We start from the raw sequence: 25,023 nt of genomic DNA, 5'->3' as shown, positions 1-25,023 counted from the left end.
TGATACAGCATTTGTATACTGGTGTTGTGAACACATTTATGATTTCTAAAGGGGTTTTCATCTTGTAAATCTATCTTCTGTTCTGAACATTGTTAATAGTGAAAATTTGAAATGACTGACCATAGTCACACTGCGGCCAGTTTTCTCGGACATCACCCTCAAGATAAAACCTCAAGCTCAGAGTCTTAGAAACATATGTACAGTGTGATCCCTACCTCCAGGGAAGAACCAGTTAACTAGCTTTTGGGGTCTCAAACTGTCTTCCCTTGTGAAGACTCTTGACCACTGCATTCAGCAATGTGCAGTTTTTGTGCAGCTGTGAAGCTCCATCCATCTGTTTTCGCCAATATGCAATCTACTGGTACTGTAGTCAAGCACAGCCTATGGTAGTGCTGATGGTTTTGATGTACAGATGGACCCATTGCCATGTGTGCAAGAGTTAGTTTTTATGATAAATGTATTGTGCATTTGTTAAACAATTTAAAAATAAAAGATTTTTGGTCAGCTCTATTGACAAATGTGAGAAGATTTTGTCATAAAACACTACAGTCATTCAGAAAACACAACGACATTAACCAAACCAGAAGAAGCGGGTACCCTGGGGGGAAAAATGACTCGCCGCTGATTGGACTGGTCTATCATTTGACCTGGAAGGACATGGTTTACATGTTGATTTTCCGTAGTGTTTTCTGAGTAGCCGTAGTGTTTTCTGATTTGCCGTTGTGATTTGCACTTCAGGGCCACCGTACTTAAGAGCTAACTGTAGCTCAAACTTGTAACTTGTTTCTGTTTCAAGTTTTAACTTTTGGTATACATTTTCAAACACTTAAAAGGGTGGATGGAGACGGTGAGGGGGTATGTGAAAAGAACTGGCACTCAAGGAAGGGAATAGAGTAGGAGAAAAGACAGGAGAAAGGTGAAGGGAAACATGCAAAAAAAAAAAGGATAGCCTACTTGAACAACAGCAGAGGTGAGAATGAGTGACACATGAACGAGGGAGGGGGAAAGAGGAGTGTCTGAGAACAAGTTAGAGGATGGAATAGAAGGAGATGGAGAGCAAAGAAGTGTGGACAGGAGGTATGGAGGAAGCGAATATTAAATGGAAATAGAAGATGGGCCTTCGGTTCAGATTTACAGTCACTCCTTATCTACTCATGTGTGTGCGAGTGTGTGTGTGTGTCAGAATGAGATAGAGAAAGACAGAGCAGAGAGCAGCAGTTGATTTATTGGAGAGGAAATTGCTAACCATCTAGCAGTGTCACTGACGGTATAGATTGGCTACATTCGCACTCATTTCCATTTTCCTTCTCTCAATTCCTTTTCTGTCTTCTTCATCTCCTCATTTCCTTCCCTCCCCTCTCCCTCCAATTTTGTCTTTGCCATGCATCTTCCATGCTGCTTTTTTGTTTGTCCAGAAATTTCCTTACATTTTTTTTTTGTCTTTTTTCATCTTAACCTTGTGCACTTTGCTTCTCCTTCACTTTCCTCACCTCCTCTCTCCTTACTCTTCGCACCTCCTGTCCTCATCTTTAACTACTTGGTCTTTCCTCTCCTCTCTTCTTCCATAAAGCTGATAAGAGGAAACACAAAACTAGCTGTGAATGAAAGCAACAGTCGTTGTGATAGCTATCATCTCAAATTATTGTCTCGGTGGCCAAACGCTCTCTTTTCATTTTCATTTTTCTCATTGTGCGCGCAAGGAAGAGAGATGGCAATCGTTTTCAGCTGTCTGTGACCACTTGTCTCATTTACTTTTGTGTGTGTTTCATTGTCTGTGTGCGTGTGTGTGGTTCGTGAGTTATGGTGATGATGGCTGTAAGCTGTTATAAGAATATCTATTGTAATATCGACATGACCGAGACATACAGTTAAAAGAAAGAGGAGTTTACATTTATTGGTTGAAGTGACATGATTGATTACTGCAATTAAATTGGAAATATTGCGTCTGTGTAATATTGTTCATCAGCTACATTTGTGGCCACGTTGTGTCACCCAGTGTCTATTGGTAAAACTTCACAGACCATCCTGCGAGTACTTGAATTAAAACACAAGCGGGAGCACCTGAAAATGAAAAAAAATAAACATGCTCTGTCACTGTCTTTCTCTGTCCTGAAGCAACCTGAGCAACAACAAGCTGAGAGACATCCGTGATGGTACATTTGATGGAGCGGGTGGAGTTTTGGAGCTGCTGCTAACGGGGAACAAGTTAACAGGACTGCAGGGACGCATGTTCAGAGGGCTGACTGGCCTAAAAACTCTGTAAGTCTGGTGTTGTTTGTGTTTGTGTGTGTGCGTCTCTTTTAAGTTCATGTCTGTAGTGGTCTGCTTGTTATGAAAGTTTTTGTTGTGCTATTATGCAGGCTACATAACCCCAGGAGTCAGAATGCTAATGCTAACGAATAACATGTAAACAAATGCTATAAAAAGAGCAAAGGAAGTGCTTCTGTTGAGTGAGTGGATTGAAATTTATGAAAAGAGCTATAAAATACTAAAACTACATGCTAAATGAAGTGAAAAAAAAAATGTTGTCCTTTGGTCAATAAGTCTTTGATCAGATCAGACAGTATTTCTCAGTCTTTCTATTTGAAATGCCATGCAAAATAAGAGCTTTGACCTAATCATAAAGTTCAACGTTTGATTAAAGCTGTGGTTGGTAGTCACAGAGTAAACATCTGTTCAGAGAGAGGGACTTCGAATGTCAACACTATCCCTCCCAACCAGATTTCCTCTTAGACCCCCAACACAGATCGGCGTGTGCAGTCATGATGTCGCGTGCCGGACTCTTAACCAATCGGAGGACGTAGTAGGGGCTGCCCCTTAACCAATCAGGACAGAGGACTGGAGATTAGCTATGATTGGTCCGTCATAACGGGAACAAGTGGAATAATAACATTGCTTGATACAAAGGCATTGGAAAACACAGAGATTTCGCAATAGTCTCAAATTACTCCACTTACCTATGAGTCCCGATGGGCATCATGACCTTTTCTCCAAACCCAGCAGAAAAAACCAATCCCATACCATCCCTACCAACAGCAGCTTTAAGGTTTAGGTGTCTTTTTTGCTCTCCAAGTGCTATGTTTCTTAAATTAACTCATGATGCTACCATAGCTGTGAATGATAGCTGTTACTTGGGATGTGCTCTCTCAAAGTATCTCTAATTAGCATTTGACTTTTGTTGGACTTAGATTTTTCTTCCTAAAACTGAAAATAAACAACCAGTCATGTTTACTCTCTCCCCCTGAAATCAAGGCTAATGACAGCACATTGCTGTTTCTCTAATCTAGGCGCCCACCCTAGCGTCCAATTAGGGGTTACAGGATAGTGTATGAAACCATGAGCTAATGTTGTCTGTGTATGCTCAGTAATGACTGGCTAATGCTATCATGTATATATATGCAGGCTAATGACTCTCTAATGGTATCATGGCTGTCTCTGTATTATGTTAAAAGGCTCCCAGCTCCAGTAATAGCCATGCTAACTAGGTTAGCCTGTCCCAGAGATAGCTAATGCTAACTAACTGAGTTACCCCGGCCCCACATGACTGCATGTCAAAGGCTAATGTCAAATTACAGTCATGGTTGTCCTTCGGGGAATGGCTTGAATTTTCTTCTGCTTCCTGTTTCCTCTTTTTTCCAAGTCATGTAAGGTCAAGTTTTTTTTAATCCTCTTTGTCTATTTTTATTCACCCTCAGTGCGTAAATGTGGGGTTTTACATTCATAGACAACAGTCTCATTAGCTATCTTTTCTCTGGGTAAACAGCAAGACTTCTGAGCTTCATGTAGGAGAAAAACAAGCAGAATTGATTCTTGATTTATTAGTTTGATGTTAAAGATTCAACTAAAGGTATTAAATATTTAGAGAAAAGGGTCTTAGCGTAGATGTTTTAAGCTTTAATGTAATGTCTGGTATTCAGGTTGAGGCTTATGTGTAAAAATAGCTCTTTTGCTTCCATTTACTCATTTTAAATTGTTTGTGTTTCCAGTATGCTAAGGAGCAACCAGATAAGCTGCATCGACAACAGCACATTTACAGGTCTGAGCTCAGTCCGTCTGCTGTCTCTGTACGACAACCGGATCACCAGCATCGCCCCAGGAGCTTTCTCCACCCTGCACTCCCTGTCCACAATGTGAGTCTCATCTGGCAGCTTTTGTTCCTCCTTTTAATTTATTCGCATGTTTTGTCTCTTTCACTTTCATCCCACCATTTCCCCAATTTCTTCTTCTTCTCAGTCATCCTCTTTTCCTTTCTTTCTTTGCCTCTATCCTCTCATATTTCAGAGACTCGCCCTGCTGTGTGTGTTATCTACCATGCAACACACGCACATGAGCACAAACACACACACAAAAATTTACACACATGTTGCTTTCTGGACACTGTCCTCCTCACAGATGCTCTCCATCATTATCGACTGGATTGGTCTGGATCCCAGGACATTTGTTATCAAAGCTAAATATATCACAGCATCTGCACACACAAACTCACAGACACACACACTTGGACACACAGAAAAGCATCTGCCAGGTTTTTTTTTTCTGAAGATGCACAAACCTGCTGCAAGGAAGACATTCATTTTTGGATAGAATATAGCTTTATGTTATGCACATTTCCTGGGACATGCTTTTATTTGCAAATAAAGTAGAGACATCGGCCTTTAAATAGAGTTATAAGTATTAGCCTGCAACATACCATTTTTCACAACCAGAAATGTAATTGGATGTGGCAGAAGAAGTAAAAAGAGAGCAAGAAAGCAGAAGTGTGTTTTTTATCATCTTCTGACCACCCAAATGTGAAGGTTGTAAATAATTGATTCCCTCCCCTCAATAAAACATTACAGGTAGGGTTTTATTTTTTACCTTAACATAGACATGCAGTACCAGAAAAGACTTCTCACAACCTCTCTATTTCCTCCTTCTTGTCCTCCATTCTTCCTCCCCTTGCTCTTAGTTTTGTTCTTGCCCTCTGTCCTGAGATGTTCCTGCCTTTTTTGATTCAAATTTCCTGCATGAGTCTTGTGAGGGGAAAGGAAAGAGACAAAAGAGGGTGAACAGGGACAACATGGATGGATGGATGGATGGATGTATTGTTACATACATTAAAATCAGTGTTTGTTCAGTTTGGCTGTTCTAAATTATCACTACGAAATTGAGACATTATACTATTATCCTAAGCTTTGTCATTGTTCACTATTCATTCTTCAGTTTTTCAATAAGTATTTCATTTGTATGCAGCATCTACCCTCTGTTTGGCATAGAATACAGACAGATCTAGATTCATTATTAACACTTCCTTGGTTAATTTCCTTTCTTTCTGCTGTGTTTCCTTTCCTCTCCTTCCATCTCAATCCTACTATTTCTAATATCCATCTCCATTTTTAGTGCATTGTTTCCCAATAGAGTCTGTCCATTTAATTAAAAGATTAACACATTGAAAAGGAAGGAAGGGATTTAGCTTAGGCCACGCTCAGAGGTCAATTCATTACAAGGAAATGAGGATATAACTCGTCCCTATCTATCGTAGCACGCCATTAATATTGTAGCACAAACAACAACCTTAAGGCTTATTTGTTCAGGAGACAAAGTGATTTGGGGGCTCACTACCACCATTACAGAGATACATGTGACTTTTTAAATGTAGTAAAACTTGCTCTGGGGAAGTTTTTTTCCTCAGGAAATCCTTTTATTGCAACGCTGTCTCAAAGGTGTTTCAGGATATATAACAAAACTGCTTTTCTAAAGTCAGTTACAGCAAAAACCCTGAGGGTGTCTGTATCATGATCTTGGATAATATTTTGGAGTGAATGAAATACTAGATCTATGTAAAGTGCTGAGAACACCAAGGGGTACATATGGGTCGACAGTGAGTGTACTAAGACCTGGCTGCAACACCAATGTCCCCAGTATGATTCACACTGTATGGTTAGAAAAGGGTCATGATTACTATAAGCCAACAACAACACCTTGTTTGAGGTTGGGAAAAGATTGCGGCTCCAGAGAGATTTGAATAAAAGTAATGTCTCAAAGCATAGACGTGGCAGTCACTGTTTTGGAAATGTTAACTCTAATTAGCTTACGGCTAATCTAGAATCAGGCAAAGATGTGGGTCTGAGATGAGCAGAATACAACCTTGGTTACAGTGCTCCAACCTGAAAGTCAAATCAGCTACACCCCTAAGTGTGCATAACTCATGGCCTTGATATCATAAAACAGCTGAGATTAGATAAAGAAATCAACCCCTGCACAGTTCTTAGATATGTTTATTCCTGTTGTAAAAATGTTGCTTTAACACAGGCTCTAAAGGGGAATCCTTGGCTATTTGAGCAAGCCTCCAGTGGACACTCGGAACTGTTTTGCACTCTTTCATTGGCTTCATTTTTCCACACTAGAAGTTGCCTCTTGCCAACATTTTCTGAGCTCTAACCTTTCAGGCTCTCAGAGCGAGGGGCAACTTTCTAAAGCTGCCATTGTTGTCTGCAGTTAGCCATGAAAGACCTCCTTTTCCTTGTGTAACCTTATTTTGCAGCGTAACTCGTGACTTGAGAAGCAATAACCGAGTTGGTGTTGCGAAACAGTGTCTCAGAGCTGATTATTAGCTGCACTTAGATGTAGCTAATAATCATTACAGAGATTGATTAAAGCTAAATTGTCCTTAGATGACTGCCGATAGATTAAGGGATTGCATTACTGTGAGACAACCAATTTAGAACAACTCATTTTAAAAGAGCAGTTGGTGTATTGCATGATTGCCTATTTTTGTTGAGAATATGAATAAGTTCTCAACAGTTTTTATGACCTTTAGTGTGACATGCTGGTTGTGTTAAGTAATAAAGTTGCGTTTTATGTGACCTACAAAAGAAATTCTGTATTTTGTTGAGACATTTCAAGGTAACTTGGCTGCATATTGTTAAACCACCGACTATGAAGTCACCCCAAAATCCCTTTTATTCTTTTACAACTCATTCTTGAAATTGTATTGAACAAGCCCCGTTTCAAAGCCCAGGAGCTCCCCTTCAATATGCTGGAGTTTTATGTATGTTATATTTTTTTTATTGTGAAATTCGGTTTTAAGCTAAACCAGGCAAGAATTTCCAGGAAATATTTTACCTTCTAATAATAAGAGGAAAATGGGCTGTAAGAGAAGTGTGCCAGAACACCCTCTTTACTCCGTCCTGGATGTGCCAGCAGATTTAAGATGCCTCAAGCTGCTTTCACTTTAGTAAAACCGCCTGTCGAGTATGTGCTGCTGATGCCTCCCCTCACTCTGTTCAGTTTAAATATAGCTCAGCGTAAATATTACATGAGCAGTGTTCCGAAGGCAACAGAATGCAATGAGAGGCGATCAAAAGTGAATAAATTGCTCAGATAACCTTTTCTCTTTTCTTTTTCTTTTGGGATTCCTCACTCAGTCACCTTTTCTTTGTCATTGTCCTGCACGCTTTTTCTTTACAAAATAAGTATAAATGACTGATAACCTTTTCTTTTTGACTCTCTTTTGTTTCCTCTCCCTCTCTGCCTTTCTTTGTCTTCCATCGTGATTTATTCAAATAAATGAAAGATCAAAAAAACATGGAGTTAGATCTTTGAAGACTGCAGCAAAAGTATAGAATATAAATTACTGTAAATTTATTGTAGCTTTGTATCCTTATTTTGTGCCAGCCGTGTTGCACTGGTTTTTACACTGGTTTTCAATGGTTCCTGTCTGTGAATCTGTAACATGTGCAGGTTGTCTTCCTGTAAATTTCAATGAGTTAACTTCAGGGAAACATTCGGGAACTGTGCTCATATTCCTCCAATTGTTTAAAAATCTGTCAGAAATGGATTGCTAAGGGAGCTTTGAATGAAGGTATCCATTGATTTTGTTTTCCACTGACTGTTTCTAAGATCTCTCTCTCTCTGTGTCTTTCTCTCCCTCTTCTCCCCATAGTAACCTCCTCTCCAACCCGTATGTGTGTGACTGTCATTTGTCCTGGCTGGGTCAGTGGCTGAAGAAGACCAGGGTGGTCAGTGGAAACCCTCGCTGTCAGAAGCCGGCTTTCCTGAAGGAGATTCCCATCCAGGATGTGGCCACTCCTGACTTCACATGTGACGGTGAGCTGCTCTCTCTATCACATGATCAAGTGTCGGCTTTTATGTTCCTGTTAATGTAACATAGTTGACACATTGCTGAAAGAGGAAAAGTACACTTCTTTGCTGAAGTAGAGGTAAAGAAAATATAGACTCTTGTGAAATTACACTCACGAGACACCTTCTAATCTTTTTTTACCTCGATGGCTCTTCCTTTATGTTTTCCTCATGTTCTTCATTACTGACGGATATGCCATCATGTTTTCTTATATAAGTATCAATCAAGACACCAGTATCAATCCTATATCCACTGTAAATGTTGTGTTGTGGTTGCTGTCTCAATCAATCATCTTTTAGGTTGTATTTTTGTTTCTTTCAAAGCCAACAGACCTAAACAGTTGATTAGTGCACTTCAGGCGGAAGAATACGTGTATGTCGCGTTTGAAAATAATGTAAAAACGCATGGGCTTTCTGATGGCAAAGTACACACTGAAAACTTTCTGAGTAGAGTGTACACTTGCAATGAAATCAGTGTTTTGGATGGAGTTTCTTTAAATTAGCTGAACTGTATGTGGTAGAGTTGATCCTGTCTATAACAGTTAATATTCTAGCTTCTTGTTGGTTCTCTGGCTGCTCTCTTAACAACTGGGCCAAGCTGACCAGGATCCCCTGAGGGTTATACACTTGTTACTGACAAGTACCCCATACAACCCAGCTTAAAAATAATAAAATATGAACTATCCCTTTAAGTATTTGTGGTTCATCTTCTCTCACCTCAGAAGATAAACTCTTACATTCTGGTGTGAATGACACTTGGGCATGTATAGCATTAACAGGCCATGTTCCACAGGATGTGCAGCAAGCTCCTACATACATATTAGAGTGTTAGAAAGCACAGAAGGTCACAGGCTGAAACCTGAAACAAATGACATGTGTCACTCAGCAGCCATGTGTCCTGTGGAGATAAGAGCACGAGTTGAGGGAGGAGGCGTAGGTAAAAGAAATGAGTTTAGCACCATGTTTAGTCATTTAAATTTCTGAATGCTTCATTTACTTTAAGAAAAGACTTTAAGGAGAATATCTGTGCAGGGCTTGTGTAGTGATAATGCCTGAGCATTGCTTTGAATAACACAAGACTTTTGTGACACATGAAAGTTGATTAAAGGAGGAAATTGAGACGGACTGGAAATTTCTACTGCACTGGAGCATCAGTAGTTGGGAAAAGGGTCAACATGGGATTATTTGAGCATTGTTGCATGAGAGATTTACACTGAGTAACTTACAATGAGTGTGCTAATTCCTCCAAGCCACAGTCATTACTCATACATCTCCCAGAGAAAGAAGCCAATCAAATAGTTGTGAGGTTGTTTTTAAGCATCACTGTGAAACCTTCAGCATTAGGTACGATTTTTCTCTTTGTTTGCACTGGACTAGACTTAAGTAGATGTCTTCACAGCCCAGATTCTTGTCTATTTGTGTGAAACTTTACCAATCCTGTCAGACTTTCATTAGAAGGACCTCTACGGCTCAGCAAACAGGACACAGACACACACAAACACATCCCCGGCAGGGTACTGTGAGGACAGAATAATCAGTAACCACTGGCAAACAGCAGCCGTACATGACATCAGCTTGTGGTTTCTGATGTGACTCGATGCCTGCCTGTCGTAGCCGTCAGCTTGGCCACCAACTTTGACGCCATGGACAAAGTCTGGTCTGGCTCTCCTGTCTATTGGAGCTTTCCTTTATTTCCTTTCTTTATAGCTTTACACTTTAAACCCTTTTTGATCTCCCTTTTCTCTCTCATTTCACCTTGTTCTACCGCTCTCTCTCTCCCCCTCTGTCCTGTTTTTTTTTTACTTCATTACACTTTTCTAATTTCCTGTAGCCATGCTGCAACCATTTACTGAAAATGACTTTGGCAAGTCATTAGCTGAGTTGGCTCAAGTAAAGAAACTCTGAGATGGTATCAGATCTAAATATTCATTTTTGCATCTTACACACGCACACATTTACACACATGCACATCTATTTTTGAACTCACCCAGCTGTACACACATAAATTTAGATGGCTGATCTCACACTCACCCTTGTACATATGTCCTTATGAGGACCTTAACCTTGTTACATTGGATGTCTGATCCTAACTCAGTGCTTATCCCAAATCTTACACGTGAAGGTCGTTGTAGCACTCACTGTACATCATCCTGCAAAATACACAGCTACTTATGGAATCAACCATTTGACACAAACCTTTGATTACGAAATGGAAATATTGATTTAACATTTCTTTCTCATCGTCAGAGCTGCATACGCACAGCAGTTACCTCTGTAGCCATTCAAATGAGCTAACATAGCTGTTTTCAACTGTTCAGTTCCACTGATGGTGAAGTCAAACAAACACTGATTGAGTTTTTCTGCCTCGTTACTGACAGAGTTCATGATAGTTTACTTTCCATTATTCAGTCAGTAAACACCGCTGTATCCCACAGTGTGCTCTCTTCCCTGTGCCGTTTTCAAAATTGTAGATTCCTGCCTGTGCTTAATGTGCACTGTCTTTTTCCCACACAGTAAATTAACAAATGTAAAATACATCAGACTTCCTTCAGCACAATAATATGATTACAGCTAGTCCTCCAGAGTCTGTAATCAGAGTCAAATTCTCAGCAACGGCCTTGTACTTATAATATCAGTCTACTATCAAGAAAAAGCAGACCATATTCTTAAAACAATGGTATGCAATAATCAATCAGAATCAGCTTAACACAGCTGCATAACAAGAAACAATAATATCACATACAGAAAACAGTGGCATCAACCCATCAGTAAAGGAAAAACACTAAAACCTAAACTACAGAAAGCGTTTGGTGCAAAATGTATGTCATTAAGTTTTGACCATGTAAACTTACAATTTAAGGATTTTTTATTATTTATAATGTCATACTATTCCCTGATAATTGAAATCAACTGTTCATCATCAATGACATCAAGTCAGTTCCTCTTGAGATCCCAAATAACTGTCCTCACAGGTTTGAAGGTAAACCAATGACAAACATCAGACAGAGACGATGTAATATCTCGGGGACAGAGAAATGTCTTTAAATCTCAATACGGTAAAGTCTGGAATATATATCATAGCGATACATAAGTTGCAGTCTTCTTTGGGGTCTCTCAGGGTTTCAAAAAATTTGATCTGTTATCAGGTGTTACAATTCCTACTGGTTCAGTAAAGTCCACAACAAGCAGTTTCTGTGCAGCTGTGTAGCTCTTCCTAGCACAACCTATTTTTGCAATGTGGGGTTTGCAGTCCCTTGAAACGCTGTTGCAAAGTGGAGCCACCAGCCTGTTCTGTGTTACTTATATATTACAACATGCTCTACGCAGTGCATACTTATGAGGAGCGCCAAGAAAGCGTCTGCATTTTTTACTGGTATACTGGCCACACTGGTATAAAGTTGCAGTCAACTTTTAGACAGAATAAAACGGTATTAAAAGTGCGTCCTAGACTCTGAATTGTATTGTAATTTGCTAAAGAGTAAAACTAATGACACACAAACACACACACACACACACACACACACACACACACACACACACACACACACACACACACACACACACACACACACACATAATCAGACACCCGGTGTCCAGTCTATTTTTAGTGGGAAATGACTGTGGAGTTGTCCAGAGGCAGCCGGGGGAAAGGTAAAGTTAATTGAATTTGTGAGAAGATATTTAGCACACATTTAGATGTTAGTTCAATCAGCCTGCTGACTGTAGAGTGAGTCAGCCCACGGCTACACCTCCCAGTGGACTCACAAGCTACACACATCAGATAAGACACAAACATATACACTTGCACGCACCGCTGTCCATGTGGGCACGTAAGAGAAGAGCCCATTTAGCTGACATTTAAACATTAGCATAATTATCAAACTGCCAAGTGATTTAGAAAGTGGCAATAGGACAGAAGGAGAAAGCTATTCAACAATGTAAATGTGCAGCAAAGTCTGCGTGTGCATGCGTAGCATTGCAGCAGAAGGTGGCTTGTTGGAACAAATAACACAACAAAATCTGAACAAAGATACACACAAACTTGGCCTTCCTTGGTTCCTGATCCTTCTCCGCTCAAACACTGACAGAACTAAAATTACACTTTTGTTATGGCTGGCTTCGTGTCCAGTGTCATTATCTTCCATTATGGGTAAAACCCAGCTTTTACATTTGGGACCACAGTTCAGCTATTTACATGCTGCAGCGCCAGATTAAAACTCTGAGCCTGTGTTTGTGTGTGTGTGTGTGTGTGTGTGTGTGTGTGTGTGTGTGTGTGTGTGTGTGTGTGTGTGTGTGTGTGTGTGTGTGTGTGTTTGTTTGTCTCTAAATCAAGGAAATAGAAGAGGTTTTAAGCCAAGAAAAACACTCCAGCCTCTGATCCTTCTTATCTCTGAGAGTTTAATGATTACAATCACTCAGTTGTTGTTTTTTCTCTCCCTACCATGTGTGTGAAATGTAGCTGCACCAACTCAACCCCCCCAAGCTTTTCAGATTTAATCTACCAATAGTTTTAAAAAGTTACTCACAGGATCAGTCAGTGTGTTGGTTTAAAGATTAAGAGTTGCAAACCTAACATAAACAAGCTTCAGGTTACCTTTCCTCCCGTAGGAATATTGTTCAGGAAAAAGGGTTGAATATTACATATAATATGATATAATACAGCTTTATATCATTCTTAAAACCATGATATTTCAAAATAATTCTGAAAAACTCAACTACACATATGCATCAGTTAAGTCGGTGGTCATTAGCTTCATAAGTATGGCCATTTAGGTACCACTCTAGCATAAGCTGGACAGGTGGAGAGCCTTCAGTCAGGTTAGTAGTCTGAAATAAAACTGTCTAGTTAGCAATAATCAACCTACAGTCAGATTATAAAGAAGGCTTGCTGCCCAACATTTGGAAATGTACTATTGGAGATGTAAGATAATCAACATATGGTTAATGTTGCAAATAGCTGTCACAGTTTTTTGTTTTTTTTTATGAGAAAGATCTAAATTTCAGTTTTTATAACATGTTATCTAACTGACATATGTCACATGACTTCAGAAGAAGTCGTCATTAACGTTTCATTCATTTATCACTCCTGACAAACACCCAAAAACCATCTTCACATGTGCTACTCAGACTACTTTGGCCACTGATCAAGCTTCCATATTTTGAGAGACAAAAGAAGCAGAAAGAAAAGCTACAAACCTCTGCAGATGTTGCTGCATCTGTTTTATTTTTGTTGTACAGAACTCTTCAAAGTTGTTGCAGGCCATCCTGCCATCAACATCTGCTCAGTCTTTGCTCTGAAATCATCTGAGAGTTTTTAACTTCACTGTGACCTGCCGGCAGGGCCAGAACCAGCTGCTAAAAGTCACCAGTGCAGCTGATTTCAGCAGCCCCTGGTCATCTGATATGGGCTGTAAAGTACTCTTTGAAAAGTGCTGACTGCAGAGTTCAGAGGAATTGACCAAGTGATACACGTACACTTCAGTTTAATCTTGATACATCCCTCTCTTTCTTCTCTCACTGTTTTTCCCTAACCTCTGTCTTTGTTTCATTTTCCCCTTTCTTCTTACTGTTTCTTTCTCTTAATCACCCCTGACCATTTATTAATTGTCTGTCCTTCTCTGCCCCTCTCCTTTTTCTTGTCTCTCCCTCTCTCTCTAGGTGCTGAGGATAATGGTTGTCTTCCTTCGTCTGGTTGTCCTGACGTCTGCACGTGCTCAGACGGCGTAGTGCGATGCAGCAACAGAGGGCTGCACTCTCTGCCCAAAGGCATTCCCAAGGACACCACAGAGCTGTGAGTTATGTCTCTCTCTCTCTCTCTCTCTCTCTCTCTCTCTCTCTCTCTCTCTCTCTCTCTCTCTCTCTCTCTCTCTCTCTCTCTCTCTCTCTCTCTCTCTCAGACAAATCTAATCCCAGGAATGTGCAGGTTTACTTTGGTTTGGATTTACAGCCACACCAAAACCAATGATCGGTAGCAGACGTTTACTCAACACAAACAGGAATGGGCATCTTTATCAATGCTTACTCTTCAATAACATGCAAAGTCACAAACACACACACACACACACACACACACACACACACACACACACACACACACACACACACACACACACAGTCACACTGCTGCAATGCGATATTGATGGCGCAGTTTGCCCTCTTCTGCTCCAGTAACTTAAAAACCATGAAGTAAAGAAGCACACACGCACTCTCTCTTTCCGTGTCTTCTTCTGTGTGACCTCATGGTTTCAAATGAACCTGAGGACTGCATGTGCTTGTTTGTTTATATGTTTGTTTGGTACCCCAGCAGATTCATCTACCAACTCTAATGCCAAACAGAGAAACAGAAAGATTGAGTTCTAACAGATAGCTGAGAGGGAATACCAGAAAGTGTCCTTGGGTTATTTAAAAAATGTATCTCAATAAATGCTTTTGAAAAATCCCCTGTCTCCAATGTTGAAATGCCAAAGATACACATTAAGAGGCCAAGGTTCTCTCTTTGGGTTTTTAAGCTTTCCAGAGGAGTGAAGGCTTTCAAAATGTTTGACAAGCATAACAAGTTTCTTTTGAAAAGACCCTGAAAGATAGAAACACATTATACTCATATTTGTAATACAGGGAGCCCCAGAAGTCCCTTAAAAGAACAATATTTATCTTGTACCTGTGAGATAATATGTTTTCTGTGTGTGGGGTTATGTAGTCTCTCTCTTGTGTTAAGAGATGAAACAGGCATACACATTACATTTTGGCTCCACTGCAGCTTTTTCTGATAGCAACAGAACCATCATAGGTCTCTTACAAATGCCTTTGAATGAATAAGTTCTAGAACATTTCTAAAGCATGTAGATAAATACTTTGGTTAACTGTTGGTTAGTGAGCTACAGGATGGAGATAGATGAGTTAGGAGCCAGAATTACTCTATGGTGAACTGATATAATCAGAAAAGACTTTGATTATGAAATTTGAGGTTCTGTTAAACCTACTATGAATGAATGAAGTACCGCTTTTACGAAGTTCACAGAAGAACTTGTTCCCACATGATTTTTACACAAAATAATTATTCTAAGATCAGAAATATTTTGCACAAGAAATCATCTTGTACCTGCAAAATAATGATCTTGTTCACACAGGTCAACAAAGTGTTTTTGACAATATGATTATTCTGTACACAAGATAACTTGTTCATTCATGTTAATAATCTCGTTCCCACAAGATAACAATCTTGTTTCATAAAATTAAATAGTTTGTCCAAGGTTATTATCTTGTGCCAAAAACATGTTTTTGAAAGATATGATATTATGCCAGAGGATAAGAACTTCTTTGTACAAATAAAAGATTACATATTAGTGGACTTAAAGAGCTCAGTAGTTCCTATCTCACACAGTTTATAAATGTATGGTACGACATCTTGTGCCTTCTTTGTCTCAAAATCAAGCTGTTTTTAACACTGCCATCTCTGAGAGAAAGACTGAGATCAATAAAGGAAGTGCCTCTAATAGATGTACTTGTTAAAGTTGAAATCAGATAAAACAAGGGTAAAACAATGTTAATCCAGGAAAAGGTAAAAAGCAGGAAAAAAATCACTCATAGGGGGCTAAATTCCACACATAGACGCACAGAAAACACTCCAGCTGTGAAATGGGCCAGCTCTGCAGGGTCAATAGCAGTGATTAGGTATTGATCAGGCTGAAGAAGACACTCCATCATACTGTCCACATGACCTACTTATGACCCGAGAGAGAGGCAGGGGAAAGAGACCAATGGATCATAAAATGTGTGTTTGTGAGTTTGTGCTTGTGCCAGTATGTGTCTGTTCGCTTGTTTTCCACATACTCACAAACACAGAGGATCAGTCGGTTGATGTTCTTAGGATGGGGTATGAGTTTCAGATACACAATTTAACAATTTGATCAACAAAAACACTTGTTACACTGTTAACATTTCTCTGGTTAGTTCAGTGAAATAATCACCCTTAGTCATTTACTTTAAAAAGAAACTTTCTTGTAGTTGCAACAGTCTTGTCTGCATGAAATTACCAGCAAACTTGGGACAGTTGTGGTTGAAAATTTAAATGTAGCCTATATTTTTCTCCCTTTAATTTTGTCCACGTCATCTTATGTTCGATCTCATCTTCCTGTTTTTTTCTTCAGGATAAAATGATAACCTATATAAAGATGTCAAGCTTTGATTTGTGTTTAAAGGAGTAGTCTTCAGTATTTCCAAATCGTAAAATAGGAAAATAACACTCCCATATTTGAAAGAATGAATCTATAGTCCAAAGGGAAATAGTTCACTGTGTTTTTCAGGTCTGTACTGAAACAGAAATGCCAAAAACACAAACTTGTGCTTTTACAGGAAGTTGTGTGTAGAAGTTATTTTCTGGCACACGGCAGCCATAAGTAGTGACTGCAGAGCATTGTGGTCTATATGAGGCTGCCAGGTAGCGATTGTAGATTCCTACACAGAGGTCATAAGTGGATTAGCAAGCCTTTGTGTTGACAGTTACAGAAAGCCAAGCTAGCTGTTTCCTCATCTGAACTTTATGCAATGCTATGCTGAGCCAAACTTTAAGAAGATGTACAATTTTTTACAAAAGGGGTGCCAGAATTTACACAAAATGAAACGTCTTCACAGGAGCTTTAATAAAACACAAGCTATGTCAAGGTACCAAACCTCTTCCAACAAACACAGCCCAAACTTAAATTCATGAATTGTTTTATTTATAAAGGGACCTTGTACAATATTGAACACAAATGTTTCAATTTGATGCATTGTAGCAGAGTTAGCTTAGAGCTAATCTACATCTGCAGTCCCGTGGCAGGTCACAATGAAAACATCATCATCTTTGCTCTGCTGCCTTTCACTCCCCTGTCTCCTGGACCTTTTTATGTGGCAGAAGTTATAAACCCACACATTTATGTGCTACATTGCCGTTTTCCCCCCCTGTAGGCCTATTTTGTGTATATAAATTGATGTGATACATATTATATTAACTATGCTCCTTTCCTTGCAGGTACCTGGAGGGTAATATGCTGACATCTGTGCCCAAGGAGCTAGCAGCCCTGAAGCAGCTGTCACTGGTGTATGTACTGCTCACATAACCTTGAACAGAGCTCATTTATGCTGAACACTAGTGCAGACAGTTCAGACAAAAAGGTGCATATATGCAGAATGTTTGGTCTGCATGTGTTAACTGTATGCTTGTTTCTACACAGGGACCTAAGCAACAACAGCATCAGCATATTGGCTTCGTATACCTTCAGCAACATGACTCAACTGGCCACACTGTGAGTAACCATGGCGACATGCACAACTATTCATGCATACACAGATCTCAGCCAAGGTCTTTATGTTATATATGGATTGTTGTGCAAGTTTTGGGTGAAGAACCAGGAGATAAATCAGTGGGTTTTTCTCTTAACTGTAACCAATTGACCTATCTCTTCTTCAGTTGTTTCTGCTTCTCATTTTCTCTACTTTTTCTTGTCAGTGTTTTTTCTCTTCCTTGACTTTTTCACTTTCTCAGGTCTTTCTTTATATTGTCTCCGGTTCTATCCTTCTGTTACCTAAACGTTGCATCATTGCATCTCTCACTTAACTGCACTATTGTAGTCCTCTTAAATTCACCTCCATCTGACATATTACTGTCAGTCTGTCTTAAATATGAATTCCTGTGTCATGGGTTTAACATGAGAGTACAAGTTTTTGTGTTTTCAGGAAATATTGACTGAGTATTTGCACTTTTCCAACAACGCCCTGTTTCCTATTTCATACAGTTGCACTCACTCACAATGAGGGATCTCCCCTGGTTCAACCACAGGCTTCGACTATTAACCCTCAGATAGCATCAGAGAATCAATTTCAGCTCAGTGCCTTGCTTAAGGACACCTTGCAAAGTTTTTTTCTTTTAATTCCCCATAACAAAGCTTCCTTATCTGCTGATGTATTTGTTTTCAGACCCCTCTCTTGAACTTTCACACAAGTTGTTGACCTGAAGTTATAGAAGAACATATAAAGTATTTTGTTTTTGTTTGGATTTTTCCTCCAAGACACCTCTGGGCCTCTGGATAATTGTTAATTATGCTGAGGCATTATTTTACTCTTCAGTATCATGAGCTAAAAACTGCTGAGAATTCCTGTTCAAGGATACTTCAGTGTTAAAGATACATATCAGACAGCAGCCGTCAGCTTTTTATATTAGTATCATTATCACATACTTAATTATGTTAAAATAATGATTGCACCCTGAAACGTTGGACCTTATCTGGTTTGATCCTGATCAAAATTCTTCCCTTTAAATTTCTCTGCTTTACTTATTCAACTTAATTTTAGGCTCATTAGCAGCTTTAAAAGAAGGAAACTTGACATCCCCAAAGTCTTTGCCCTTGGCAGTTTTACTCCAGTTCTCTCCTTCATTTGAAATGTAGCCCCCTTGTGTCCCCAACTGACTAAAGATGGATGACATGACATTACATTTTCTCAGTGAACAAAAGTGAAGCCAAAACAGACATCAATGTAATAAGAAATACCCATAAAGATAGAAAGTATGATTGGGGAAAATGTATTTGACAGGTATTTTAGTTTCATAGTGTAAGCCAAATCCCATCTGTTTAGATTGAGAAGTCGAATTTTGCTCCACATGTTTTGGCTTCACTTCTGGGGAGCTGACATGCAATCCATCTTTTCAAACAGTCAATGGTCTTCCCTTGTTTAATCTATATTGATCATGTGTTCCAAATCAGCTGTGTCACCTTTTTTTGTGTTAAATTCATCAATCATATTATTTTTTATTTTCAGGGGTTTGGATCAGTGTTCTCAGGGAAATGTTTCATAGTTAGTGTGTTCAAGAAACTAACCTAAAAAAAAAAAAAAGAAACAATGTCGCTTTTGAAACCATCTTGTGATTTTGTTTGTGTTCTCTGTCTTCCAGCATCCTGAGCTATAACCAGATTCGCTGCATCCCGGTCCATGCCTTTGACGGGCTCAAGTCACTACGCCTGCTGTGAGTACTGAGTTTCATCTTCAAGTGCCGCAGTGGATTCAATATTCAACACTCCCCTTTGCTAGTTATAGCACTGAGCTAAATCAAAGTTTAATCACTCCCCGGGTGCCCTGACGAGTGCCATGTTAAGACCCAGTCACAAAATGAGTCACGGCCAGCCAATCATTTGTTGTTTCAGGGTACCGAAAAAGATAAAAGTGACAATCCCTCATCCCCTCTTTAATACTCCCTCTCCATCTGCATGGCCTCTGTCTCCCCCTGTGAGTTCCCTCGCTGCCCCCCCCCCACCACTCTCTCTTCCACCCATCTTCTCCTCTTTTTCTCTTTCTCTCTCTTCCTCCCTTTTTCTATCCGCCCAGCGCTGCGTTTGATGAATCGACCTTCAGCCTCTGTTTCTCTCAGTCATCCATCTGCTTGTCCACCCTCTGTCTCACAAACCCACACACGCACAGTGTGCACATGAGTATTGCTGTCTGACCGTCCTCTCACACAAGGGAGCAGCTACACACTGACACACACACACACAAACACACGTGAGCGCACACACAAACACGAACATACACTGTAAATGTGGTTAAATATTATACAGACACAAGCTTGAACCTCTATTGTTCAAACAAAATATGATTTCTGTTCCTTTGAAGCATTTTAAAACCAATAATATATTTGAACTGCAGTATTTAACACCAGATTGAAAAGCAGTTTTTGCTGCCCTCTCTGGTTAAAAAACCTAGAGCCATTTCAACCATGACTATACACTATTACTGATCATTAACAGGGGGGTTAAAGAGCAGGGGGTTTTGTTTTAACATGACCTGTAACTTAAGTCTACACTCCACACAGAAGGTCTCAGGGTCTTGGTGTACACCTAAACATCCAGCAGCACAGGGAGAAGTTGTATCATTGGAGGTCTGTAAAAATAAGGACTTCAAAGGTAAAATTAACCCTGAAGATACTGTAATTTGTTGCAACTCTGAAAAGGTCAGATTTATCAGAGCAAAGCAAACTTTGCCTCTATTTTCTAAGATCACTTTCTGAGAAGTGTGACTTAACTCCATTATGACGGAGGTGGATGAAATTTCTCTTTGGGTGTTCTTAAAATTAGATTTAAAGATTGAAGAGCAGCTTGCAGCTTGTCTTGTCTGTTACTCTGAATAATAATTAAAAGACAAGGAAACTTTACCTGTACAGCACATTTCACACACTGAGGCAATTCAGCGTGTTCAACTGAGTAATAAAACATAATAATAAAAGACAGACTTACTATTAAAAAGAGCAGAAGTAAAAGATTAGATGCAAAAGTGCACAGTTAAAAAAATAGTAATACATTTAAAAATATATTTTTGCAGCTGTTAAAGGATTGTAGTCATGTTTAAAGTAATTTATTGTATCAACTATGGACAATTGAGAGACATAAGGAAGTCCAATGATGGCGGTCACCATTTTGGAAATTCTGACTGAACCTAACTTACTGTTCATCTAGCAAAAAGGTGAAGTCGAAGCTGACCAAATAAATCTTTGGTGTTGCCTTAACATTTTCATTTCTGCCTTAATAATGGGCATTTCAATGTAGACTCTTATGGGGTTTCCTTGGCTTTTAAAGCCAGCCTCAAGTGGACACTTTAGGAACTGCAGCTTTATGTGTTTCTGCTTTGGTTTCATTTTACAACACCCTGGAGTAAAGAATTTACCACTTGGTAAAAAAAAAAAATGATTTAAGCCTAGACTTTTAGATGACCAGAGTCAGAGCTAGTCTTGAAAGTGGCCACAACAAAATACAAAAAATTCACCCCCAAAAATATGTTCTTAATTTAGCAGTTCTTAGCCGTGGACAAGCAGGACTTATACATCTTAACTTTGCCTGATTTACTGATGTCAAAAATCAATATCCTTGTGAAATTATTATTATTTACATTTTAAAACATGTATTTAAATATGTTTATGCATTATCAATGGCAAACAAAGACGCTTTTTTAACATATGATTTTTTTGAAATACTTTAAATACATTTCTGCTGACACTTTTCCAGACTGATACAATGATAATAAATCTGACACCTCTTTCTGTTCTCTGTAGACATTTCTCCTGAACTTTGGCACCACTGTTTGTTCAGACAGCAAAAACTCTGTTCCTCCATCTGAGAAGTCATCTTTGTTTCTGGCTTCTTCTCTTTTTATCGACTCTTTCTTTCACCTTGCAGAACTTTAGTGATCGTTTTTCTTTTTCCTCCCTCCTCCCTTTCTTTCATTTTAGTTGATGTTGCCTTGGGGACTGATCCCTTTCTGCCCCCGCGTAGCAACTGGTTGCCAGGCAGCCATCACTGTCACTTCCTCATTACCCATAACCCCCTCTGGGCCAGCCTTGCCTTGCGCGGGGGCTGTTAGACCACCGTACATAGATGAACAAACACACACTCTAATGCACATAAACATACACAGTTTCATGGACACACACGTATTAAGCAGTAAAGTCTGACCTGAACATGTACACACTGAATTATGCACACACAACAATCACACACACTTTTCCCAATAGTGTTGGTTTGATAGCTGTCCCCTGCTGCAGCCCCTCGCTCTAATGGAATGTGAACTTTTATCCAGCAGGCAACACACTTAAATGGCAAGACACAAAGGACACACACACTCTGAAGAGTCTGAGCCCATGGAGACACACGCATGCACAAAAACCCAAAGGCACAGAAATACACACTCACACCGATACACATCACAGCCTGCAGTTTGTCCCTCTGTCAGTTTGTCCCCTCTTACACACACACAAGCACACACAGACACACACACACACACACACACACACACACACACACACACACACACACACATACACACACACACACACACACACACCCCAGTTTGCCTTATGAGTCAGTTCAGATTCAACCATCAGTGTTATAGCCCAACAATGAAAATGAACATCCTGTTTATTTTATGTGATTCCGTCATAAATATTTCATTGATTTACCATTAAAGAAGTGGGTGATGGTGTGTCTGCAGCTGAGGAACAACAAATAATTTAAATAATTCAGCATGCAGCCGGTCAGGGTCGCTGTATTAGCTGGCTTCAAATGGAGTAGAAGGCAGCCAGGCTGTCAGTTTCATTTATTTCCGATGTGATGGATATAAGGCCCGAGGTTTTTTTACTTATTCGTTGTAATATCCGACAGGTGTCTTACGTGCAGCTTCAAGACTTAATCATCAGAATACAGGCTATTGAGAATATATAAAGATGGATGATGCGTCTCTGTTTTTTCCCATTGTACAAAAATGAAGCGAGAATAAGCCAAAGACAGGGGCTGACATCTTGGGGTAAAAGGGATATGATACTTACTGGACGCCTGTGCTAAATAAATACTCATGTCAACAAATTCCCTGCTGTAAACTATACGTGTATGTATTCAACCATGGTTATGTCCTAATGTGCAGAGGCATGTTCTAACAGGCAAGGTTAATATAGCCTTATATCTAGTTTTTCTCCTTCATTTTAAATGTAGACCCCTTGTGTCCATAATTGACTAAAGATGGGTGACATGACTCCACCTCTTTCCAGTGTACAAAAATGAAACCAAAACAGATCTCATGATAGGCGTGGACATCTTGCGCTGGGGAATCCATTTGTGAGCCAGGGTCTGCTGGCTTTTGTAATCTAGCCCTTGTTGTGTTTACCTAATGGTATGTCATCTGTTTCAGTGAGCAGTAGATCACAGTCACCGAAGAAAAATGTAATGTGTAGATATAAAGTATTTGTAAGATACAAGTGGAGTGGGATTTTATGTCATGAGTGGGTGATGAATCTTGTGACTGAAGTAGAACTCCAGTAGGTAAACACAACAACCGCTGGATTACAGAAACCAGTTAGCATGGGAACCAGTAGGGTCATATGTGTAGAGTGATAACATTGGTCTTAGAAAGTTTCTATCCATACCTCTGTTTGTGAGCGCCCTGTGGGTTACATTTGTGTTAAATAGAATAGAATAGAATAGAATAGCCTTTATTTGTCATTGTCAGATGTGCAATGAAATTAGAAGCACTGCTCCTAAAGGTGCATGTTATAAATACAAATAAAATAAAAACAGGTAGAAAATATGTATAAAAGACAATGAAGATATAGAATAATATATACAAATGTCAAATATATACAGTCAGGTCGGGAGAAGAGGCATTTGGGTTTAAGATATTGCACATCATATGAACTTTTTTCGCAGTTCCTGGTATTGCATTGACTTGAACTTGAACTTTTGCTCTTATGTTACTTGTATGGCTCCTAAATACACCTCAAACTTTATTATAGACTAGAAAGCTAGCCCTCTAATGTCCACACCGACACTTCTGCCATCCACTGTAGTGAGTGACATCATGGTAGACATATGACTAACGCAACTGGTCACCAGGGGTAGCTCTAAATGTTTTGACTTCACTTCTGGGGAGCATCGTGTCATCCATTTTTATCTACAGTTAATTAAATGTTTGTGATGATTTTATACTAATACACATTCTTTAACATTGGTTTAGTAGTGGCAGCATTAATTGATATATATGTCTGTGTAGATTAAATAGTTGTAGTTTTAACTGTAAGTATAACTGGCTGATGTTAACAGCAAAGCTACGTCGCTCATTCTTCTCTTTGTCTGATTAAAATGAAACATGTGTTCCTTTACCACATGAATTAACTACAAGGTAAAATTAAGTGAGGGTCAAAGAGTGACCCCTTGAATTTGCAATAAGGTAATTTACTGTTTAGTATTCATTAAATCTCTTTCTGTCTCTTTTCTCTCCTCTAGCACTCTCCACGGTAATGACCTTTCAACGATACCTGAAGGGGCTTTCAACCACCTCACCTCGCTGTCCCACCTGTAAGTAAAGCCACATATTATATCTATTTGTGTGTGTGTGTAAGTGTTTTTGATTCAAGTGGAGTGGATTGCACTTCTAATTTTGTGTGTATGTGTGTGTGTTTCTAGTGCTCTTGGTGCCAACCCTCTGTACTGTAACTGTGACCTGCGCTGGCTCTCTCAGTGGGTCAAGGCTGGTTTTAAAGAGCCCGGTAAGAAGGAAAATTACAATAAAGATGCAATCCCAATCTCTGAAACTAGAGCATTTCATTTCCTGAATGTTACTTCTAATACTTTGTGCGTCTTTGTTGACAATCTTTTTGTTTTGTAGGCATTGCTCGTTGTACTGGACCACCTGACATGGCTGACCGGCTTCTTCTCACCACACCGCTCAACAGATTTCAGTGTAAAGGTAAGTGATCTCCTTTTTATTTTTCTCACTTCCATCAGCAGCCATTTATTCAATTATTTGTACATACATAACATTGCTGACATGTTTTATTGCAGAGTTAATTCCTGAATTAAGTCAGATTAGTGAAAAGCATAAAGACAAATGGTAGCCAACTCATGTCGATATCAATCATTCTGGGAGTCAGTGAAATCTGTGCTCTTGCTCTTTCTGTCTTTTCCATTGAAGTCTCATTACCTCAGAGAAGTCCTGAGTTATTGAGGTTTGATCCTTTACTTGATCAGATCGTAGGTGTATTTTATTCTTGACCTTGTGGTCTTAAATGCTGTCGGATTGACTTCCCTTCCTCTTGTCTGGGTTCTGTTTTTCTGCAGTCTGATGGCCAAAAATCGGGCGTTCACTCAGTTTCAGGTTGATTTTGTGGTTTAGGTGTGGTGGTGGACTGCCAATTCTTTTGTTTTCACATGATTATGCACATTGCAGACAAGTGACTTGTGCAAGAACTACCAAATAGGCTCTGAGTTTAGTTTTTTACGCAGTTCTTTTGTGTTTTTAATTTCCTATTTTGTGTGAAATTAGAGATGATATGCTCTTTCTCTGCATAGGTAAGCTGTGAGTTAAACTAGTGATCTGTCAATGATCTTCTGT

The 25,023-nt window shown here is 39.4% G+C and overlaps 1 protein-coding gene across 2 annotated transcripts in view; it reads left to right on the top strand.

Moving 5' to 3' along the window:
- slit3 (slit homolog 3 (Drosophila)) overlaps window positions 1-25,023 on the top strand; it is a 316,661-nt gene that overhangs the window by 255,922 nt on the left and 35,716 nt on the right. For both annotated transcript variants that reach the window (XM_034690744.1, XM_034690743.1), the window contains 10 exons: window positions 2,116-2,259; window positions 3,987-4,130; window positions 7,925-8,088; window positions 13,780-13,912; window positions 17,132-17,200; window positions 17,334-17,405; window positions 19,049-19,120; window positions 23,916-23,987; window positions 24,096-24,178; window positions 24,298-24,378. In XM_034690744.1, the coding sequence (XP_034546635.1) occupies window positions 2,116-2,259; window positions 3,987-4,130; window positions 7,925-8,088; window positions 13,780-13,912; window positions 17,132-17,200; window positions 17,334-17,405; window positions 19,049-19,120; window positions 23,916-23,987; window positions 24,096-24,178; window positions 24,298-24,378 (1,034 nt within the window). The remainder of the gene's footprint in view (window positions 1-2,115; window positions 2,260-3,986; window positions 4,131-7,924; window positions 8,089-13,779; window positions 13,913-17,131; window positions 17,201-17,333; window positions 17,406-19,048; window positions 19,121-23,915; window positions 23,988-24,095; window positions 24,179-24,297; window positions 24,379-25,023) is intronic.

This window comes from Notolabrus celidotus, chromosome 8 (genome assembly GCF_009762535.1).
Source record: "Notolabrus celidotus isolate fNotCel1 chromosome 8, fNotCel1.pri, whole genome shotgun sequence".
Taxonomy (NCBI): domain Eukaryota; kingdom Metazoa; phylum Chordata; class Actinopteri; order Labriformes; family Labridae; genus Notolabrus; species Notolabrus celidotus.
This window is presented reverse-complemented; position numbering and strand designations above follow the sequence as displayed.